Source organism: Hippocampus guttulatus, chromosome 4, assembly GCF_054856545.1.
Source record: "Hippocampus guttulatus isolate MCC_2025c chromosome 4, RoL_Hgut_1.0, whole genome shotgun sequence".
In the NCBI taxonomy this organism is placed as follows: Eukaryota; Metazoa; Chordata; class Actinopteri; order Syngnathiformes; family Syngnathidae; genus Hippocampus; species Hippocampus guttulatus.
The window spans coordinates 17806293-17827153 of NC_141264.1; the positions used below are offsets into that span (position 1 = coordinate 17806293).

Genomic DNA, 20861 nt, shown 5'->3' on the forward strand with positions numbered 1-20861 from the left:
CTCCTCTCCTTTGCGCATGCGCAAAGCAGTTCAAGCGGCACATACAAAACAAGTTAGAGGATAAAGGGGCGAATGGAACGTGAGTTCAGTAGTTTTTATAGTCTAAACGTAAACTACTAGTGTATATTGCTCATAAACACGCGTATTCAATTGCGGAAATGTTTTAAAGTGTGTGGAATTTACGTGACGTTCGAACTCACTATGCTATCATGGTAGCTAGCCCGCTAGCGTGTAGCTTCGGTGGCGCAGCGTTGGTCTTCATAAGGAGAGCATTTCTACCGTCCTCCGTGGGAGTTCACCGAGGCGGCTCGGTGGTGTTCTTGTGACCGCTGAGAGCGCCGCATGGAGGCGACGCTGAAGAACTTGTCGAGTACGATCGAGTTGCTGGCGGTAGCAGCGCGGAGCGGTGACGTGCGTCTGTGGGATCGACAGTCTCTCTCTCGGGCTTTTCACTGGACCTGCTACTGCGAGCACCTTTTCTCCAAATACCACCAAAACCCCCAAATTAGGGGAATTATGGAGATTCAACTGCAGCACACTAATAGTCGTTTGCGAGCTGTCTTTGCTGACTATGCTGACCTCTCTTTTTTGGACCTGTCACATTGCCAGCACTTGTTGCTGACAGGGCTGCTGAACAACCCTAATCTGCCCCTCTCCATTATGAAGATACTTTTTGACACCACAAAACCAGCGCATGTCAAACCAGGAGAGTATCAGGATTCCACTGGACTTTGCAGTCGCATCATTCAATGCAAATCTGCTCATAAAATCTTGAGTCCACTCACATGTCACTCAGGAGCGAGTGCGGAGGTGCAGGGCACCTTTTTGACAAAGAGCCTTCACACCCTGCTGAGCCAAGGCGGCGAACCCTGCCGGGCACAATGTTTTCTGGATGCTGTCCTCCAAGGATGCAAAGGAGCAGAACATTTTTATCTGGTCCTCGCTGCCGCTTTGCTGACTGGAGAAAACACACACGCACAAACTGCTTCAGTGGATTTTCTCCAGGATTGGCTCCAGCAAAATTACAGCCCGCTGCAACACATGTGCTTCACACTGCCTACATCTATCCTTAAGAACCTGGCAAGAGAACGTATTAAATTCAGGGACATGTACTGTGCTGTTCTTAAAAAGTGGGCCGCAGATATGGAGTACTGCGTCGATGATGGCGAATGGGCGCAAAGCACCACAAGTACCAAAGTGTCTTTTCAGGAAGTGACTGAGCGTTTTGTGGTCTTGTTTGAGGTTTGTCCCACTCTGAGGATCACCGTAGAGAAAGAACTGAATGATTTGAGGATATCCGATGGAGACTTTGATGTCAGAGGACTAAGTGTGTGGGGAGATCTCTTAACAGAAATACGCAAGTGTCAGTTGCAGCTTGATGGATAGTTTGAAAAATATCAAATTCAGCATCTGCTACACATTTATTCTAAAATCTCATAGAAATTACTCTGCATTTTTTGGTTTCTCCACTGTAAAATGCTCGTTAAATCAGAAACAAAGTCCTGAAAGAATTTAGAGAATTGGGAAAAATAAACCAGATTAAAAAAAAAATGCTCACATGCTCGTCCTACTTTGTCTGCACATAAAATGAACTTTGCTGTATCTAACTTGGTCGGCACGGTGTTATACTTGTCAGTGTGTCCCCTTTACAGTGCAGAGATCAGGGATTTTATTTCGGCCTCGGCCTCCCCACGCCTGCTTCGGGTTTTTCCGGGTACTCTGCTTTCCTCCCACATTCCAAAAACATGCATGGCAGGCTGATTGAACACTCAAAATTGTCCCTAGGTGTGAGTGTGAGCGCGGATGGTTGTTTGTCTCTGTGTGCCCTGCCATTGGCTGGCAACCGGTTCAGGGTGTCCCCCACTTCCTGCCCGAAGGCAGCTGGGATAGGCTCCAGCACGCCTGGGACCCTCATGTGGATAAAGCGGTTTGGATGTATCTAACATTGATCCATCCATTTTCAGCACCGCTTATCCTGAAGGGGGTCACAGGAATTGCTGGAGCATATCCCAGCTGACCATGGGCGAAAGATGGAACGACCCCCGAACTGGTCGCCAGTCAGTTACAGGGCACATATAGAGACAAACAACCATACACGGCCACATTCATACCGTCACTGAGTGGGAACTGACCCCACGCTGCCTGCACACAAGTCCGGCGAGTGTACCACTACACCATCAGCGACATTGTATCTAACATGTACATCATATTTATGTCATTAGGCACAACTTCCCCAAATATTGTAAGCAAGGCAAAGGTGGGAACCAGCCTGGCATTCAGTTTGGGAATTGCATAACAAACGTACAAACACAAACTAAGCGGATTGATAGAAATGACTCTTAAATGCTAGATTTTGTGTAGGATAAGACAACTGAGATGCTCCTTATTATTGTGGCTTAAGAATAACTTTGGGTCGAAGCGTCAAGGAGCCAGGAATTTTCGCAGTTAAGAGTAGGGGTAGACCGATTCGATAATCAATATTTGTCATTTTGACACATATTGGTATCGGCTTTTTTTTAAGAATCCGATGGCCAATAAGAGATCAATTTCAAACTTTTCTGAAAATTCGACTACTCAGGAAGACATCCAAATACCAAAATACTCCATAGCTCCAGTCTGTTTCCTGGGTTTGGTCATGTGACTTTCACAACCCCGTAGGCTCTATAATGTAATTTAGTCAACAGTAAGTGGCCATTGTAAAGAAAATTTGGGACTTGACATCCCCTGTATAACATGCTGATGAACCTACTCTTGGTGCTCTTTGCACTTTTTGTTAGAATTTTAAAGCAAAGATGTCTATTGTACGATTTAAATAAACCCTTTAACATGTTGCACATCTGAAAAGTTGTTTAAGTAACAGCATCATTCACAATTATTAATTTTAATGTGTTGGTATCAGCCTGGACATCTCCAATTAAGAGAAGTGAGATCCACCCACTGACATACAGCACAGTTCCATAAAGGTGTTGTGAAATGCAAGCATGATTGGGCTGTGCCGGTCAGGTGACTTGAATACTAACTCACACATGGTTGCCCATAGGCCGCAGCACTTCTGTGGCAAGGGATCAATTAGGCACATCCTGTGTGTTCGGTCAAAGGCTGCACAATAGCTGGCGTGTGCTGCACCATGGATTAGAGACCGCGACATCGTGTGCATGCAAACACCAACACAGCCACGGCTCGTTTAACACTCCGTGAAAGCAATTCACACAGTGACAGACAAGGGTCACCGAGTAACAGTTCGCGTGTACACAACCAATTTATTTCCGAGGGGGGAGTAACATATGTGGCTGACAAAAGGGGAAGCGGCTATGATTAAAGTGGTCTCACCTGCTCCTCTGTTGTAAAAGCATGTAAATGATCTCACTGGATTTTCATCACGAGGATGCGGCGCACCAAAACCAATTAGTCATTCTGCAACGCCATTAGAAATGTCCACGTTTCCAAGCCTGAGTTAACATTTAATGTTTGGGACTCAGTTATTTATTTATGTATTTATTTAGACTCTTCACAGCCTCATGCATAGGTGCACAGTGGGATTGTTGCCATGGTGATGATTAATGTCACCCCCCCTCCTGCCCCCGCAGATAAAAAGTAACACACCCCAACTGAGATGAAATTGGTTCTAAGCAAATGATTGTATAATGTGTACAGTAATTCACTATGTTTGACCATGATAGGTGCCCTACAACACAAGTTATTTAGTTGGCATTTTTGAAAAGTGAAAGTGCTCTTGCAGGGTCAACGACATCTCAACACCCCCTGGTGACAGATGGGGGGATTGGGAACACATCACTGTCTAAATGAATTGTTCCTTCTGAATGTCACAAGCTTCCTTACCCAAAAGTTAATTTCATGAAATGTGGCCAAATAATATCTTGACCATCACTATGATGAAACATGGTTGCTTCTATCTAGTTGTTGCAGTTATTTACAAGCTTTTTAAAGACGGCGTATTAAAAGCCAGTCAAGTGAAGCGTTTCTATGTATCAGTGCTGTCCAATGAAAAATTAGTGTGTCCAATTTTCTTTCATTACAAGAAAATGTGATGCAGGCTGTGATGTACAATTAAATGATCCATCCATCCATTTCCAACACCGCTTATCCTGAATCGGTCGCGGGGAGGTGCTGGAGCCTATCCCAGTTTTGGATAGACAACACCCTGAACTGCTCGCCAGTCAGTCACAGGGCACGTATAAAGACGAACAACCATTCACATCCACACCATCACTGAGTGGGAACTGATCCCATGCTGCGCATACACATATCACGCGTGTACCTCTACCATTAGCGACACAATTAGATTATTTTCCTATTTAATGAGCTTCAATATTATAGCTGATAATTCCACATCTTGATGATTATGTTTCTAGTTTGCAGCAATTAATTTAAAGGGAGGAAATACTGGGTCTCGTTTGATTTATTCGTAATGAAGCATCCTCGGAGGAAAGGTCTTACTACCCCCCCCCCCCCACCCCTTCTGTGGTTCTTTGACAGCATGTGGCAACAACAAACTGCAAGTGGAGGGCGTCTGTTGTGCATGGTGAGGGAAAGCATTCATTAAAGGTCTACTCCAGCCCTCATCTGGTGGTTTGAATAGGGGCTGTTTGGTTGGGGGTGGTGAGGGTTTAGAGCCCTCCCTTGGCACGTGCCTAAGCCGCTCCGGCGTTGGCCTCGTCTGGCCCCGGCAGTGACAGATCACAGAGGTGGGTGTGAGGGGGGCCACGCTTCACACCTGTGTCCCACGCTGAGGATCATCAAGCATACATTTTATTTTGTTTTTTCCCCAATTCATTGAAGAATGCACAAGACATTTTTGAGGTATATTTATGAAAAGTGCTCCGTCAGACTCCCCGGTAACTTGTGCTGTGTTTGCAGAAACACAGTTGGTGCATGCACTGTGTTGCAGTGAAAACGATCCTCTTGGAACTGTTTCATTGTAATTGGATTCGGTCTACATAACGTGACTAATTATTTGACTCTAATGTAATTTTTTGTCCTTTTTTCAGGGCCACAGACTGTGCATCTATCTTCCAAAAGGTCAACTTTGATGCAAATAACGTTTATGGTAAGCAATACCTCACAGTCAAACAAAATTAAACCGACCCAGTGACTTTCTGCCTTTTGCCCCTTGCTGTCGACTGAAAATGACATCACAGTGCCTAATGGCTCGGCTTGCGAACATTACATCCCCAAACCCAGGAAATAGCCCTTTGGCACTGCGATGTCATTTCCATTTGACAGCAAGTGGCAAAATGGTCGCCCTCTAAAATGGATCAAAAATGGGGGAATTTTACTGCTTAATTCATTTTCCACATTGACTTCCCCTCTCAACACTAAAATGTTATTGCTAGTTGGACACAACAATATGAATCCAATTCAAATGTCCGTTTTTTTACACATTTCTTTCAAATAATCCTTGACATTATCTGTACCTTTTCTCCACGTTGAGATCTGAAATGTGTCAGCAGCACAAAGGCCATGCTGTAAAAATCTTATCAGCCTCTTATCCCTTTGTCTCGGTGCGTGTGATACCAATCTGATCACAGTACACAGAAGAGAGCGATGAAACTGTCACCCTAATGTGACAATTGGGGGAGGGGAATGGGATCAACTTGTGATAGATGAGCTTACATACAAACTACAGGATCTGAGCCAGTTCTGTGGAGCAACAAGAAGACAGTGGATCCTGCAATCTCCCGAAACAAGTCAGCTCTCGAAATGTAACCTTCATCTATTTAAAAAAAAAAAATCTTCATCAAAAGCTCCCTGCTGCATTACCCAGTTTGTTATCTATGAAGGTTTCAGTGGGATGAGAGAGAGTAACCTCAGATGAAAGCTTAAAATGAGCCGCCTATCGCTTTGCAGCGGACACACCAGATTCTCTTTTCTTGTAAGGGAGAAGTTTGGATTGAAGAATGACTTTTCAAGCTTGACAAAATAATCTTCAGCACATGCATGCGGGTCACGCTAATGTATGTAAGAGGGATTGATTGGGCCTCAAAGCATGGAGCCATTACATTTTTATTAATGGGAAGAGGTGTATAATTCAATTGCTCCGAGGTAGGGGAACGCCACATGTGATAGGCTCATAAACCACCAATTACTCCAATGCCACATTTGGAATTTGGCCTTCTAATTACAACCAGTGACTTGATGGAGGATTATTAGAAAATGAATGGCTATGTAGGCAGCAATGGAGGGGTGGGAGGGTACAATTTGGCAAGGGGAGCACGGCCGGCCGGATAATTGCATGCAGGCGGGCTCCCTGGAGAGGAGCGCAAGCCTGTCATCAAACACTCATTCGGCTATGGCCTCATCCCATTACAGTCCCCGAGGAGCCAAACTGCACCTGCCCCACGCACCGACAACAGTCCATCGTCTCCCCTCCGCTCGCGCTCTCACTCTTTGACGCGAACGTGATGCTGCACAAAGTCGGCAATGTGAAGCTAAGCTGCTCCCTGCTATGAGTGAAAACCCGGACTCAAATCAAAGCACACAAACAAGCTTGTCACCGGTGCAACAGCCGTGACCGCAGGGACTGGTGTGGCAGGAGGAAAAACACGTTCCACATGACTGCTGACACAATTGGGTTTTCTGTCAAATTAACACATGCACCGAGGAGGCGGGCAGTGGCGAGTGTTGATGCTTTTTACACCCCTCCTCTTTTTTTCTCCTCCTCGGCCGACGAGGCGATTATCCAAGGAGGAACTGAGATTTATTGTAATTGCTCGCTGCTTGCATCGAGCTGCTTCTTGTGATCAGACAGCGCAGTAAACATGAACATGACTTGAGCTATATCCATCGAGGGCAAAGGTCCACGCTCGGCCCCCCACCCACAGTATAAATGTCGCTCCTGTCAAGCTCGGGGGAAAAATAAACGCCTTGCTTAGTGTAAAATCGAACGAGATGCTGTCGAACTAAACTGAATCATAATGTGAAGGGTTTCTAAAATTTGGACCACACCCTGACCAGTCTTCTCAATATCAGTGTTGTAATGTAAGGGAGTATAAATACTTTGTTCCAGTCCAACCTCTTACATACAGTCCAACATACCTCGAGGGACAGAACAAATCTGTACGTGATAACGGTAGTTCGTCGTAACCATTTCCAATAAAATGGCCGCCCATTTTGATGTATGATACGGTATGAACATTTATAGATGTAAAAACATGAACATGTAATACAGTATAAACATGTCAATTACAAATACGTGTATACAGTATGAGGAAAAAATGATTTCATAAGACATGAAACAAACAACTGTAGCGTTCCTACATCATCTCTGAAAACAGCGCCTTCCCCCGGTTCAGGATGTGCCACACCCCAAAGCCGTAAAATCATTTTATAATCTGTTGGCCTCAAACACTGCCATCATTTTGTTGCCATTAAAGATGAATTCGAAAAAAATCTGCAAATTTGAACTCGTATTCTTTGATGAACTTCAACTGGGAGACTCCCTTTCAAAAGTGAGAGACAATTTCAGCCTTCACAGACAGCGAGATTTGCTTCCGTTTACCAGACATGTTTTCAGACCATGTGTTGCAGTGCCTTCGAAAGTACAACGATGTGTTGCTAAGCAACGGAGGGAAATTGTACATTTTGCTCATAAGCAAGGTCGCCGCGGCAGTTAGCTTCTCGCAATTCGTTGTCACGAAAGCTTTTTCACTATTTTGTGAGGAAAATCTGGTAAATTTAATGTCAAACTCAACTCTTAAACTCAAGTAATATTCTACAAAGGGATAAGAAATGGATGGAGGGATAAATACGTGTATTCTTTCTTTTTAAGTACCGCTTTCCGGTATTGTATTTAATCAAAGACTGCCAGTGCTGGGAACCATAATAATGAGCACATTTTTAAGTCAAAATTCATCATTATTATCTTTGTGAAGACACTTTGTTTTACTTTGCTCTTGTATTGGATCTCATTAGATTGTGCAGAAGTGCATGCATAATATTTCGGTTTGGCAAAGGGATATTCCATTCATGAAACCAGCAAATCCCTGTTGCTGCAGGGGAGGCAGAGTGGCTCACAGTGATGCATGTGAATGGACCGGCGCCATTTTTTGCTCTGAATTATTCACCACCTAGCAAAGCAGCTGCAGTAATCATTCGCTAGGGCTGAGGCACTAACGTGGCTGCTCTTACTTGAGGCTGAACACAAAGTACGACCATCCATCTTCTTTCCTGCGTATCCTTTTTAGGCTCACCGGTGAGCTGGAGTCGCCAGGTCCAATTGTACATCGACACGCGTTCATTCACATTCGACTGTGTACATAAAAAATGAACATACACTTGTGCAATATTGTGTGTAAATCACTACAAATTGATTGCGTCAAGAATACGCAAAAGCTGTTCACAAACTTTCCACTTAGCGTTCATAGCTGGCCGCTAGTAATTGACTAAAGATGAAAGAATTGCACTAATTTGCTGTTTGATTACAATGTAGTTAATGGTTTGCAAAAGAGATCGCAAATGAAATTGCGGGCTTAAATATTCGATCGCTTTGTTTTGCTTGTCCTCCAAAAGTGGCAAATAAAAGCTGCAACGTGACTTCCCCTTGTTGCCAACGCAATTGAAACTTTATTGATACAATTTTATGTAATCCGTCATTGTACTCTGGAGGTATCGATTCGTCTGTCCCGTGACTAGATTTAATTTTGGAGCCGGGTCAATATGTGCTGCGTGGAGCACGACTGACCTCAGAGGTGTGGAGGACATGCTGAGGTGTGGAAGATGTGCCACACTTTACTGTATGTCCACACGCACTGCGCCAATGTAATAGAATGCCCTCGATTATCATTGATTTACTTAACTGTAGTGCAACGAATTTGGTTAGCAATTCTTAGCTATACAGACGAGAATAAGGTTTTTTTTTCCTGTACTTGAAATTTGTTTGTGCATAGGCTCCCTTCCCGATTTTACGCCATGTGCATCCTCATTGCATAATTCTTGCCGGGATGTAAACTCCAGTCATTCCATTAACATTGCTGTTTTCTCCGTCTGCCAATTACCAAGCTACCGGGTTCAATACTTTGCTTCGGACCCCAGAGACATCCGCCATTGATTTACAAATGAGAAATGTGGAGAAAATGGGAGCACAACATACTGACTGGAGAAGGTTCTTAACCGGTTTGGCTGCTAAAAACGCTCGAAGAATCGCTTAGGCTCCAGAAGGGATGAAAAGATGATGACAAAAGGATTTGGGTTGTTGTTTTTTGTTTTGTTTTTATATATATATAAAATTTTGATAGCACTTTTCAACATCAACATATCTCTTTGTTAAACACAATATTTGTATCCATAAACTCACATTTATCTGTGTATACATTGACTTCAGGCTCGACGCCACGATAATATCTTTTGGTCTGAAAACATTCTTAAATATTCATATATTTGAAACATTCCTTGCAGACAGCAAATGGTGAAACAAAGTAGCGAAGAAATTCAAATGGAAGAGCCTTTCATGAATGACAGTTGTCCACTCATGTGTCCATAAAGTCGCTTGACTGGGAACAAGCAAGAAACACCAAGGGAGTCATCCACATACAGAACTGCATTCCTCACTGTCAAAAGTCGGCACCGTGAGCACTAAAAGCTGGATTCTCCGCATATGAGTAAAACTGTTAAAAACACACGTCTTATCGTCGATCACCACATGACTCCAAAACAAGAACAGTTTGATACAGCAAGCCAGTGTTTACGTTACAAAAACAGGTGGTGGGTGGATAGCAGCCATTACACGGGATTTATTGCAGCGCACACCAAACTTGAATGAGCAACCGCCTTCTTGAAAGGCTTCTGATTTGTCTCGCCTCACCATCTCGTTGCGCAAAGTTTATTCTCTTCTATCATGGCGGGCGGATGAATGAGGACAACGCTGCATCTCAACATTGATTTGGCGCAAAGTCATGCAACAAAGACACTATAATCTTGCCCTATTTTTGTCTTCAAGAGTATTACAGGTCTCGCTGGAGCAGGAGACCTTTTTTGCAAGCAGACATCTCCCTGAAAAGGTGCTGTCCATGAAAAATATGGCCTTTTTATATCAAGGTTAAACACAGATCAACGACCCAAATCCACAATAGTCTCACAGAAACAGTATACGGGTATATACAGTACATAAAACACAATATAATCAGCTTTTTTTTTTGTCTTTTAGAATTGTTATGATCATTTCAGTGCAATAGGAGAGAGAGAGAGAGAGACCTTGTGTGATGGTCTACTGCAGTGTCATCTGGCTCATGTTGTTCAAGTAAACTGATGAGGTGTGGGTGCCTAAGACTACAACACAAGCCTGCGGCTTCCTTTGCGACCTCCCTACACTGACTGTAGATGTGAGGAGAAGTGTGTGAGAAGCTAACCTGGGCTCCCCTTTACACCAGCCGTTAGAAACTAGAACTGCCGTACAACTAGAATACACAGAATGAATTCATCTATCTATAATGTTCGATTGTGCAATTTGGGATGGAAATTGGACATATATCCTCTCAAGAATAGCCTCGCTCCGAGTACATCTTCCCGGCCGGTTCCTGAACATACTCCTCCGTCTTATCCCAGTCCTGTGCCCATCCTCCATTGAGCTGTGCGGTGGCTCCGTAGCTTTTCGCGGGGCCGCCCATGGCGCCGTAAGCCTGCGTGATGTCACCCGTCTCTTCGGCCAGCTCGTCCTCGTCAATGAAGCCGCACTTCTCATCGCTGGTCTCCTCAGGGTCGGCCCATGGCTGTTTTTCCCCGGATGCGAAGATACCGTAGAACACCACGCCCCCGTAATGCACCAGGGAGGCAATCAGGAAGACATACTGCCACTCTTCCCTTGTCTGGGACCAGAAATAGTGGTTAGACCTTGTCACAATTTACAGGCCCACAGAGCTGATGTAATAGTTGCCATACGCCAACACTGCAACATTTGAGTAAAGTTAGTTACTTAGTTAAAGGCAATCATATGATGTGTTGGGTTTTATTTTTACGTCATAGATAAATATGAATAGAATCTCTGTCAACATCTTGCGTTCAAAACTGATAAGACAAACTTCCTTTTCATAAAGTTGTTTACTTGCTAGCTTACCTTATTCTTTGTCATGGCTCCCACGATTAGAGGGCAGACCATCCCTGACAGGGTGCCCACCCCATTGGAAATGCCCATGAGGATGCTGGCATAGCGTGGAGCGATGTCTAAATGATTGACGTTGAAACCTGCAAACAGAAGTTTGCTTTGAGATTTTGGACTAGTGGTGGCTGGGAAGTATTGTTATAGAATTTCAACACAAAGCCCAGAGGCTGCAGTTGAGTTGAGTTGAAAAATTTATCTGGATCCCGATGATTTTATTTCAATCAACCACTTGGCAAAATAAAATTGAAAACAATTTCAGTGTCGGAAAATCAAGATATTTTCCATGGCCCTATTTCAGAGAGTCGTTTGATGTTGTCCGCGTTAAAAATGATTACCGGTAACAGTAACATTCATTTTTACTTATTGTACTTCAGTACATTTTAGATAACATTAATTCAGCACATTGTTCAGAAACTGAGGGAGGACTCAAGTGAGAGACGTGTCTGCAAGCAATTTACTGCAAGCAAATCTAGCTAGCAGTAATGAAACTGCAAACTCCCTTTCTATAACTAAAGCAGTCTATGTACTTCTACTCAGGTCACGTGTAAATAATTTCACCACCTCTGCCTATAAAATAAACCTGGACTCCTTTGAAGCCTCACCTGATATTGCAAAGCCACTAAAGCCCACCGCCAGCACCAAGAAGGAGATGGCTATCCCCTTACTGTGAGAATAACCAACCACCAGGAGGAGGGTGGCCTCCATACCGAATCCTAAAATCATCCAGACGACACATGGGTGAACTGATGCATGCTGTCGTCACTTCCCTTTGTGCACACGTACACCGGCTCACCTCCACAGTTCATGATCTTGCGGACCGTCGTGGTGGACATGATGTTGTGCGTACGCAAGTAGTCGGCTAACTGGCCTCCTAAGGGCACGATGATGGTCATGACCAGGTGGGGGAGCGCTGACACTATTCCAACCTGGGCGGCACACGTGAAGGAAAGATGATTCTTTCAGTGTGTGTGTGGTGGTGTGTGTGTGAGAGTGTGTGTGCTGGGGTCTAATGTCTGGGCCATATATCACCCTCAGCAATCACACGCTCCTCCTCAGCCTTAATCACAACTGCCACACAAGCTTGATTCATCCTTGTCTCGCATGAGGGAGACGAGATTATTCCATTGAAAGACGAGACAGTCACTGATTAGGACACCACAAATCTCGCAAGCACTTCCACTCCCAAATTTTTTCTGTTTCAGTGCAGGTGAGTGTCTCTTAAATTATTAGTTGTGGTTCTGGGTTGACAGGCTTACCTTGCTTATTTCAAAGCCAAACACCTCTTCAAAGTAGGCAGGCTGGCTGATGAGCAGCAGATAAAAGGTCCAGCTCCTGCAGAAGTTTGCCACAATAATTGCATAGACGGGCATAGAGGTGAAGAACTTCCTCCAGGGGGTCTTGAATTTCTGATTTGAGATGAAAAATAAAAAAGATGGATAAATCGGATTCTGCACGTGGCGTGACACAAATTGCCAGACTGAGATGGAGAAGTGACCTCCATGGCACCCATCAGCTGGGCACTTTCGCCAATGCTCTCCTCGATATAACGGCGCTCCTCTTCTGTGATGGTTGGGTGCTCGGCCGGGCTCTCGTATGACACCAAGATCCAGAACATGTACCAGAATAAACCAAAGGTACCTGTGGGGATTGAAATGTTCAGAATTCCCCATTGGTATTAAGTACTGTAGATGTCATGCTGTCAGAAATGCATATTAGTCAAGCTTCCACACTTGTAAACATGAAAGCAACAACATATGCGATCGTGCTGACAGGGTGGACATTTTTGGCTATAATGTCAGCTTTTTTTTTAAGGATTTAAAAGCATTCAAACTTGGGGCTGATTTCTCTTCCGTTGGCAACTTCTTCCATTTGCGTGCAGCATAACAGCCAAATAGCACTTCACCATGTTTGCTTTGAAACCTGGGCTCCATCAGTATACCCGAGACTGCAGACATCTGAGCCCTACTGGGTTTATAGTCAATCAGCATTGGTTTAATGTGTTCGGGAGCCTAAATCATTCAGTGATTTATAGACCAGTAGCAGAATCTTATAATCAATTGCACAGCTAACTGGGAGGCGTTGCAAAGCCTTTAGGACTGCTGAGGTCAACTTTGAAATAATTTGGTTCTCATTTGGGTTGTATTCAATTTTCAGATTGTATTCAAATAAACACACTGAGTCACCATTTTAAATGTGGTGATTATGCAGTAGGTATGTATAAGGAATCTGAATATGACACAACTGTTCCAATTGAAGTCCCTTGATGGTGGAGTAATGCCTTCTGATTGGCTGGTGACCAATCAAGTCTGGGCCGCAGTCAGCTGGGATAGGCTCACACACATCTGCGACCCTAATGAGGACGAGCGCTATGGATGGAAGGACGGATGGATTTTTGTTTTAGGATCACGGATGCCTTAGTGAAGACCTGAAAGAGTTACTAATGTTAACCTAACTAAGGAGTGCAAGTTGAATGAAGAGATGACAAGTGTACTGACCGTACACATAGAAGACTGACGACCACCCTGTGTACTGCACCAAGATTCCAGCCAGAGGCATGGCTATGACCGCACCAGCGTAGGATCCTGCACAGGACAAATCCTATGAGCCAGCAGAATATCATCCATGGTTGCTTTATTCCCAAGCAAGCCTCCGTCGACAATTTTTGATCTCCAGTTGCTGTTTCCGCACTTTGTAGACTACCGGTAATATTTAAGTGTTATAAAGTATGTCATAGGAGGAAGTCATCTCCAGACATGTTAATTGTGCTTTGTCAAGTACCACAGAAAGAGATGGTTGCCAGACGACTCCTTTCCAGAGGAGGAGCCCATTTACTCCAGATTCCATGACATGCTGGATAAGTCACGCCCTGCAAATGGAAACATCAATGTGCTCAGTTTTCAATCACATTGTCAGTAATGTATTTCTTTAAAGTCACTACAAGTGAAAATCATTTTCTCATCAATTTGACACAGTGCAGAGAAGAGTGTTGTTAACCACTCAACTAAACCTGAATGATTAAAAAATCGTCAAGGATAGAAAGTGAAGCTTCATAATTGTGAATCCCACTCTCTGGCTACGTCACCTGAATGCGCTGCGACCACGCTTCACTCAACGGTCAATCAAATACCACTTCTATGATCTCGACAAATGGATCCTATTTCGTGCAGCATCTTTTTTGGGGCCGTAAAATCTACGTAAAGCCTCTGCTGGCAGGAATATATTTTGCCGGGTGGTCACGTGGCTCTTTCATGCCGGAACAATAAGGCGCTCTAAAGCGGCCACGCCAGTGGACTGTCAAAAGAGGTGAAATTGTGAAATTGTTCATTGTGTAGACATAGCTACCGCATGTCGCCATCGCGCCAGTGAACCGCTAATGCAATGCAAGGCGCTTAAGTTAGAGTGAGGGAGGGGCAATTTATGCCAAGGCCTTTGTTTTAGCGCACGCTAAAATCTGCAAAACTGCGATGGTGAAAAGCAGTTTCTCCACAATACTGTAGTTCTCAGTTTTTGCATGTTTGCTGCAGTTATCTACAAACATGTTTTCTGTATTTTGAAAAAAAAATCTCTACATTCACTTTCCAGGCTCTCATTTATTGGCTGATTTTTGTCTGCGTTAAACTTGAATGCGCTGAATAGCCTGTATTATCTTGTACAATTTTACATTGAAGTTACTTTCAACAATCAAATTTCCACTCAATTGGCATACTTTTTTTTTTGCTATGCAATGTTTCCAATTTCGTTATGAATGAACATTGCCACCTTTGTCCTGCATTTTACTGCAAGACAGCAAGAGCAGCAGCAATACTGTACCAGTATTTTTCCTGCTATGCAGTCCAATATAAACAGCATCGATTTAAACTACCGGTACATGTAAAAATACCGGATGCAGTCCAGTGGTCAGTGTGCCGGTGACAAATTGGATCTGATAACAAAGAGTGTGACATGGTTGGAGCTGACCTCTCTAATGGAGACTAATAGGTGAAGTGTGAGTCCATACAAATTCATGCGGACTGCCACTGGATGGAGGGAAGGAAAAAAAATCATCATTAAATCTTCATTAGCCACTAAGTGGCATACAATCAACTATTGATAGGCACAAATTGCTGGGGCTTGCAAAGGGAGACAGGCCCAAATGCTAATGTGTAATTTGCAGTAATAAGTGGATGCTGGGCTGTGCACAGTCATCTCTTGCCCTCTCTCATGGCCACGAAGCGCCATTGAAGGGACAGTATGGAGCCGAACAAAACAGCATAACCTTCAATCTTGCAATTGAAAATGAATCCTTCTATTGAGCCCCGATAGTCGCGTGCGTTAAGTGTTTTTGTCCAGAGCTCTTTTGTTCTGTGTGAGCATTTGGTGGGAGTACACCACATAAGCCCTGCGATTCACTCTTTGTTGACCACTCTGGCAACCATGTGCACTAGGATGAAAAGGATTGCTCCATAAATGGAAACAAAAGGTGATTAAATAGAGAATGTCAGGACATTTTCATTAGGGGAGGGGCCCAATTCTAACACCCCATAATGAGTCGTCGTTTTTGTTTTGTTTTTTTGTTTTTTTTTCTTTTTAAACCATACTTAAGGTCAATATATGCAACAGTACCTCAACCAAACCTTGTAATATCCTCACAAAGATGACGCAGCCGTAGTGCACGCGGGCCGCAGAGGGGATGAACATGTTCAGGGTGGATGTCAGCACGATTGCAGCCCCAAAAACTCTGCACGGACGAGGCACATATTAACAAACATCATTGAGCATGTCAAAATCAGCAGAATACAGTGGATGATCCGAAGTCAAAATGTTGTAAATCATGCTCTGAGAAGCACTGACCTTTTAGGAGCTAAATTCTAATATTTATTCCAAAAAATGTGATTCAGAATCGCCCTCTGTTGGTCAATGGGAAAGGGATAATATGCCAATTGGTTGCGTGTCGCCACGGATCACTACTATCCACTAATTTCAGTGGGAAAGGGGTATTAGAGTGTTCAATCAGCCTTCCATGCATGTTTTAGGAATGTGGGAGGAAACCAGAATACCCGGAGAAACCCCATGCAGGCACGGGGAGAACATGCAAACTGCACACAGGAAGGTCGGAGTTGGAATCGAACCCGGTAACTCTGCACCGTGAGGTCGATGGTGAGTATTTTAATGTTGTGTTAATTTGTGTGTGTGTGTGCGTGTGTGTGTGTGTGTGTGCGTGCGTGCGTGCGTGTGTGTGTGTGTGTGTGTGTGTGTGTGTATGTGCCTGACTTGCTGATGATCTCAACATTTTGACCCTGCAGCAAGTTATTTCTTAAACAAAGTCAAACATCTTGGGACAATTTGTGTTCCACTGTACAGTGCAGTGCTTTATATTGCACACCACATACTGAGGTAAAGAAGCACACAAAACACACCGATGCCGCTGTTAAAGCATAAAAATCAGTCTTAATTGGATGCTAAACACACACACCCACGCACATGCAGTAGGAGAGGAAAGGGAGAAAAGAAGGCGTTTGGAGCAGAAGCCATCTGTGGGCTCAGCTTACTTTGGCAACGTGATGCGACTCAAACATTTGCTCCTCCGCAACATGCAGCAATATTGATCTTTTCTTTTGCTTTTTTTTCCACTGCTGTGTACTATTTGAAGTATGTACTGGCTGTTCTTTAAAATATATGTTGGACAAGCAGTCCTGAGATCTTTGCATAGTTGTAAACTGCAAATCGCATGTTCACGTTGACGTTATTGGTGACTACCTTCACTCATATAGACCAATTCATTTTTTATTGTCCTAAAATTTGCTCTTTGCTGCCGGTCCTCCTCTTGGTCTCATCGCTTATATTTTGCTATTGTGTCCTCTCCTTTATTCTCTGCAATTCTCCCTGTTGAACAGTTGTAGAAATCCTCAATCAGCCACTGTTCGGAAGCAACCCACAATTATTAGTCGCAGCCACATTTCACACCGGGCCTTGGCTGGGTGGGTAACCATGCCTACATGTGAACATAAAGGATTAGACACGGTGTCTCCCATGGGAGCTCATTAACATTGAGGAAGGGTGGAGACACGCCTGCTGGGCATCAGCAAAATCCTCACTTTTATCAACTGGGAGCTCTTCAAGACACACACACACGCTCACATGGCTGACATTTTGTATTGTTTCAAATCCGAGACATTAGAAATTGGTTTGTTTTTAAAAAGAAGGCCACAGCATTAGGTACACCTGAAGTATGCAACCATGAATGTGTATTTATTCAGTCAGCTCTCCATAGTTTCCAATATTTTACGGCCATACAATAAGACACAGTACTGTAATAAAAACAGCTATCAGTATGCAGTATGGCTCCATACCAATGCAAGTACATCCGGAGTGATGGGCACATTGTCAACCAAGCTTGTAGGGCACTTTGAAAATCCAAATGTATACAGTAAATGTATAGCATGGGATCACGCAGATAATTCAAAAGTATCGAGCAGCAGTACGAAAACTAAATGACTTAAAAATAATAATTGTAAGTTCCTGAAATTAATTCGAGAATACAGTGAACCTGATTAACTTTCTTCCTTTAGATAATAAACATCTCGTTTCTTTAGGTACATGCGAAATATCGGAATAATATCTCAATATTCAACATATGGCATATGGCAGCCCTAATGTAAAGCAGTTTGGTCAACTCTGTTTTTTTAAATGCATGATCTAATAAAAATTGACTCAATGATATTCATCAGTGTCTTCACACTGGTGAGTATCATTAATTTGTCATAAAGAAATATAACTCAAGGTCATTTCAGCAAATTTGGTATTTCAGAAGTGTGCATCAAACTGGTAGCTCTTTGGATTAATCACTATATCCAAGAAGTAGCTCTGGACTTGACTGTATTTCTCAAGTCACCTTCATTGAAAAACGTGTTTTTCTTTCAGAAATAAGGACTTTCTAATTGACCCCCCCTAAACAATATTGTAGGCATACTCCAAATGGATATAGTGTCTGTAGATGCTATGTCTGCATGTATTCGTCTGTATGTATGCCTGTGTGTATGTGTATACTGTGTATAGACACACATTGTGTCATCAAATACTATGCAAGCGGGATAATATAACAAAATGGATCAAGGAAAGACCTGTTGGCGGCCAGTCTGGAAGAAATGTATCCTCCTGGAATTTGGGTGACGATATAACCCCAGAAGAAGGAGCCGTGGATCATCCCCACCGTCTCTGGGTCCCAGTTGAATTTGGCTTTCTGTCAAAAAAAAAAAATCAAAGTAGTAGACGAGTGCGAAGAATGGAATCCCTGCACAAAGTGTGCACGAACTCCGAGGGGGCGGGGGTGTGGTGGTGGGATGGGGGTAGGGGGTAGGGGGGCTTACCTCTTTAATGATGATCTTGCCGTTCTGGTGGATGGTGCTGTTGTTGACCATGCTGACGATGGCCACGCCCAGGTTGCAGCGGATGCCGAAGGAGATGCAGAAACCCAGGCCGCTCAGCATGGCGATGATGTACCTGCGCGGGAGTCCGAAACACGTGCAGTCACACAGGGGCCCCCTGCGGCCCTGCTCGGCCCGGGGCCGCCCATCCTCGGTCAGCTCGATGGCCTCGCCCGTCTGCTGCCGCTTCTCCAACCTCCTGCGTGGCACGAGGCGTTAAAAAGAAAAGAAAAAAGTATATAACAAAAATAAGAATAACAATTACAATAAGAATAATAAATCAAGCCTGCGACAAATCCCGTAGTCACGTACGCATTCATATTGCAGGCAATTCGGATATTTAAAGACAATTCGCAGAATGTGCACTCAGTGAATTTTTTGATTTGAAACATGCTGAGCGTAAAAGCACATTTTTAAAAATTCTATTCATTTCCCCAAAAGGAAAGGCAGCGACCTTCATACCGCATTGCAGCAACAACAGCCTCTCTGCGGTTATTTTTTATATAGCTTGTCACGTCTTAAACATCAAATTCTCATAAACATGGCGTTATAAGTGTGCCTATATTGCTGTTAGAATGAAATAAAAAATATTGTTTTAAAATACCTAATATGTTAATGTGAAGGCCTTGAGAAAAAGTGGGCCCGCCGCAATCATTTTCAACACCTCTTAGTCACGTTTTTTTCCTGATCGGAAGCAAATGACTGTTTGAAATCCTTTTTTTTCTCCTCAAATATGTGCGTCACGCTAGTTATGTAAGAGAAGTGGAAAACGCTTATTATTGTTATTATCATTATTATTGTATTTTATTCATTTTGATCTTCACGCCTCGCAAAATTCGTTAAAATGACAACTCCAAATATTTGGAAGGCCTGTTATGTCCTAAATATTAAAAAAAAAAAGTCGAGAGTCAATTGATTTGACTGGCATCGATTTTGCATTGATCCAGACGGATCCAAATGGTAATAGATATCATGGCAGACTTTCTGTCACGACTGCTTGTGTTTCATTCATTATTAATTTAAAAAAAGACGCACAGCTGCTCGTGGAGGGGCGGGGGGGGGGGGTGTCTCATCCTCCTGGGAAATATGTGATCCTTAAATATTCTTCTGTCCTCTTTCTGTATTCTGACATTCATCCCATAAATGATAATTCCTGCCTGGATTTATTTTCTTAATTTCGGAGTAAAAAATTAATGAAATGTGCTTATTTAACCCAATTATTCCGAACAAGAAATGCATTTTGTTCCTTTTAAAACACGCGTAAATGATATAAATTCACCATACCTGTACAGACCTCCGAGGGCCTTTCCCGCAATTTGTTTCAGTCCCTCTTTAGTCTTTGGAACAGCTCCCTCATTGCGCCCAGGCTCCATTTCCTTCTCCCAAAAATGATCTGCCCACTACTCTAGTGTAAGAAACGCAAGTGGTGTGTGTGCATATTGTTAGTATAATCCAAATAATTCGAGTTTCCCTTGTGCTTCCCCCCCAAAAGAAACGCCTCGATATCCTGGAGATCCAATAGAGCCTGAACAAGGAGAGGATGAAGACGTTCAGTGTGCAAAGACCGCTTCCTCTGTCACAAAGCGGTGCTCCAGTAAGTCCGTTTTTGCTTTGCGCAGTCCCTTAATCCACGCACAGCCATGTTTAAGATCTACTGGCCGATGTAGAAAGACGAGCGCGTCAAGTTGTCAAGGTGGTGGGGGCTCGTGGAGGATAGTGGAGGGGGACTCAGGGGTTAGGCTTCGGTGGGGGAGACACGGTTCCGGAGTGACAGAATCTTTCAGCACCACGGAGAGAGCAGGAACGCTCCACCTGTGTGTAGCCGGAGCCCCGCCCACTCCCCCCAATTCAGTACGCTACTTCGCCCTCCTGCTTCACTAAAGTGGCCTGACAGCCATGAATCGCAGCAGAAAGCAATTCCCGAAGCTTTGCGCATGTCGAAAAAAAAATCAAAGCGTTGCTGCAGTCACAAAAACGAGGCTATAATTTTAATGATGTAATGATGATGAATGTAATTGTCATGATCTCGAATGCGACTCAACTTCACTAACATTAAGATCGTATATTAGTCATTATTAAACATTTAGCGATAAGGACTTTGGGGAAAATAAGAATAATTGACTCATTATAATTGTCATGAAAAAAAATCGTCAATAGAATAAAGGAATTAAAAGTTAATCCGTAATGCCAAATCACGAATACCAACATATTACATAATACAACCCAAACTGTAAATTTCACCAGTGTGGGACAAATAAAGGATATCTTATTTTATAATGTCCTGTTTACATGTGAATAAATGTGCACATTATTATCGAACGTACATTTAATTCCTGGAGGGGGTG

At 43.5% G+C, this 20861-nt stretch overlaps 2 protein-coding genes and 1 long non-coding RNA gene across 3 annotated transcripts; 2 read left to right on the plus strand and 1 right to left on the minus strand.

Annotated features, from left to right (window-relative positions):
- The first annotated feature begins 18 nt into the window (after positions 1–18).
- On the plus strand, positions 19–20187 carry LOC147206308 (uncharacterized). Its single transcript, XR_015100720.1, has 4 exons — positions 19–79; positions 5010–5068; positions 16126–16249; positions 20009–20187. It is a non-coding gene; the product is annotated as an uncharacterized LOC147206308 (long non-coding RNA).
- fancf (FA complementation group F) lies at positions 25–1534 on the plus strand. Its single transcript, XM_086109364.1, has one exon. The coding sequence runs from the start codon at positions 343–345 to the stop codon at positions 1384–1386; it is 1044 nt and encodes a 347-aa protein (XP_085965490.1). The 5' UTR covers positions 25–342; the 3' UTR covers positions 1387–1534.
- slc17a6a (solute carrier family 17 member 6a) lies at positions 9203–20328 on the minus strand. The gene is made up of 12 exons (XM_086109363.1): positions 19801–20328; positions 18460–18715; positions 18214–18332; positions 15716–15830; positions 13892–13979; positions 13609–13695; positions 12609–12751; positions 12370–12519; positions 11907–12039; positions 11716–11826; positions 11069–11196; positions 9203–10820 (listed from the first exon to the last, which is right to left on the minus strand). The coding sequence occupies exons 1-12, from the start codon at positions 19887–19889 to the stop codon at positions 10491–10493; spliced, it is 1749 nt and encodes a 582-aa protein (XP_085965489.1). The 5' UTR covers positions 19890–20328; the 3' UTR covers positions 9203–10490.
- Positions 20329–20861: the final 533 nt, after the last annotated feature.

Bases quoted from the DNA above. Each gene is read 5' to 3' on its own strand.
- fancf (XM_086109364.1), top strand. From the start codon at position 343: ATGGAGGCGACGCTGAAGAACTTGTCGAGTACGATCGAGTTGCTGGCG.
- slc17a6a (XM_086109363.1), bottom strand. From the start codon at position 19,889: ATGGAGCCTGGGCGCAATGAGGGAGCTGTTCCAAAGACTAAAGAGGGA. The intron at 13,696-13,891 runs GTACTTGACAAA...TGTCCTGTGCAG, and splicing joins GGCAACCATCTCTTTCTGTG to GATCCTACGCTGGTGCGGTC. The intron at 10,821-11,068 runs GTAAGCTAGCAA...TTCTGGTCCCAG, and splicing joins GAGCCATGACAAAGAATAAG to ACAAGGGAAGAGTGGCAGTA.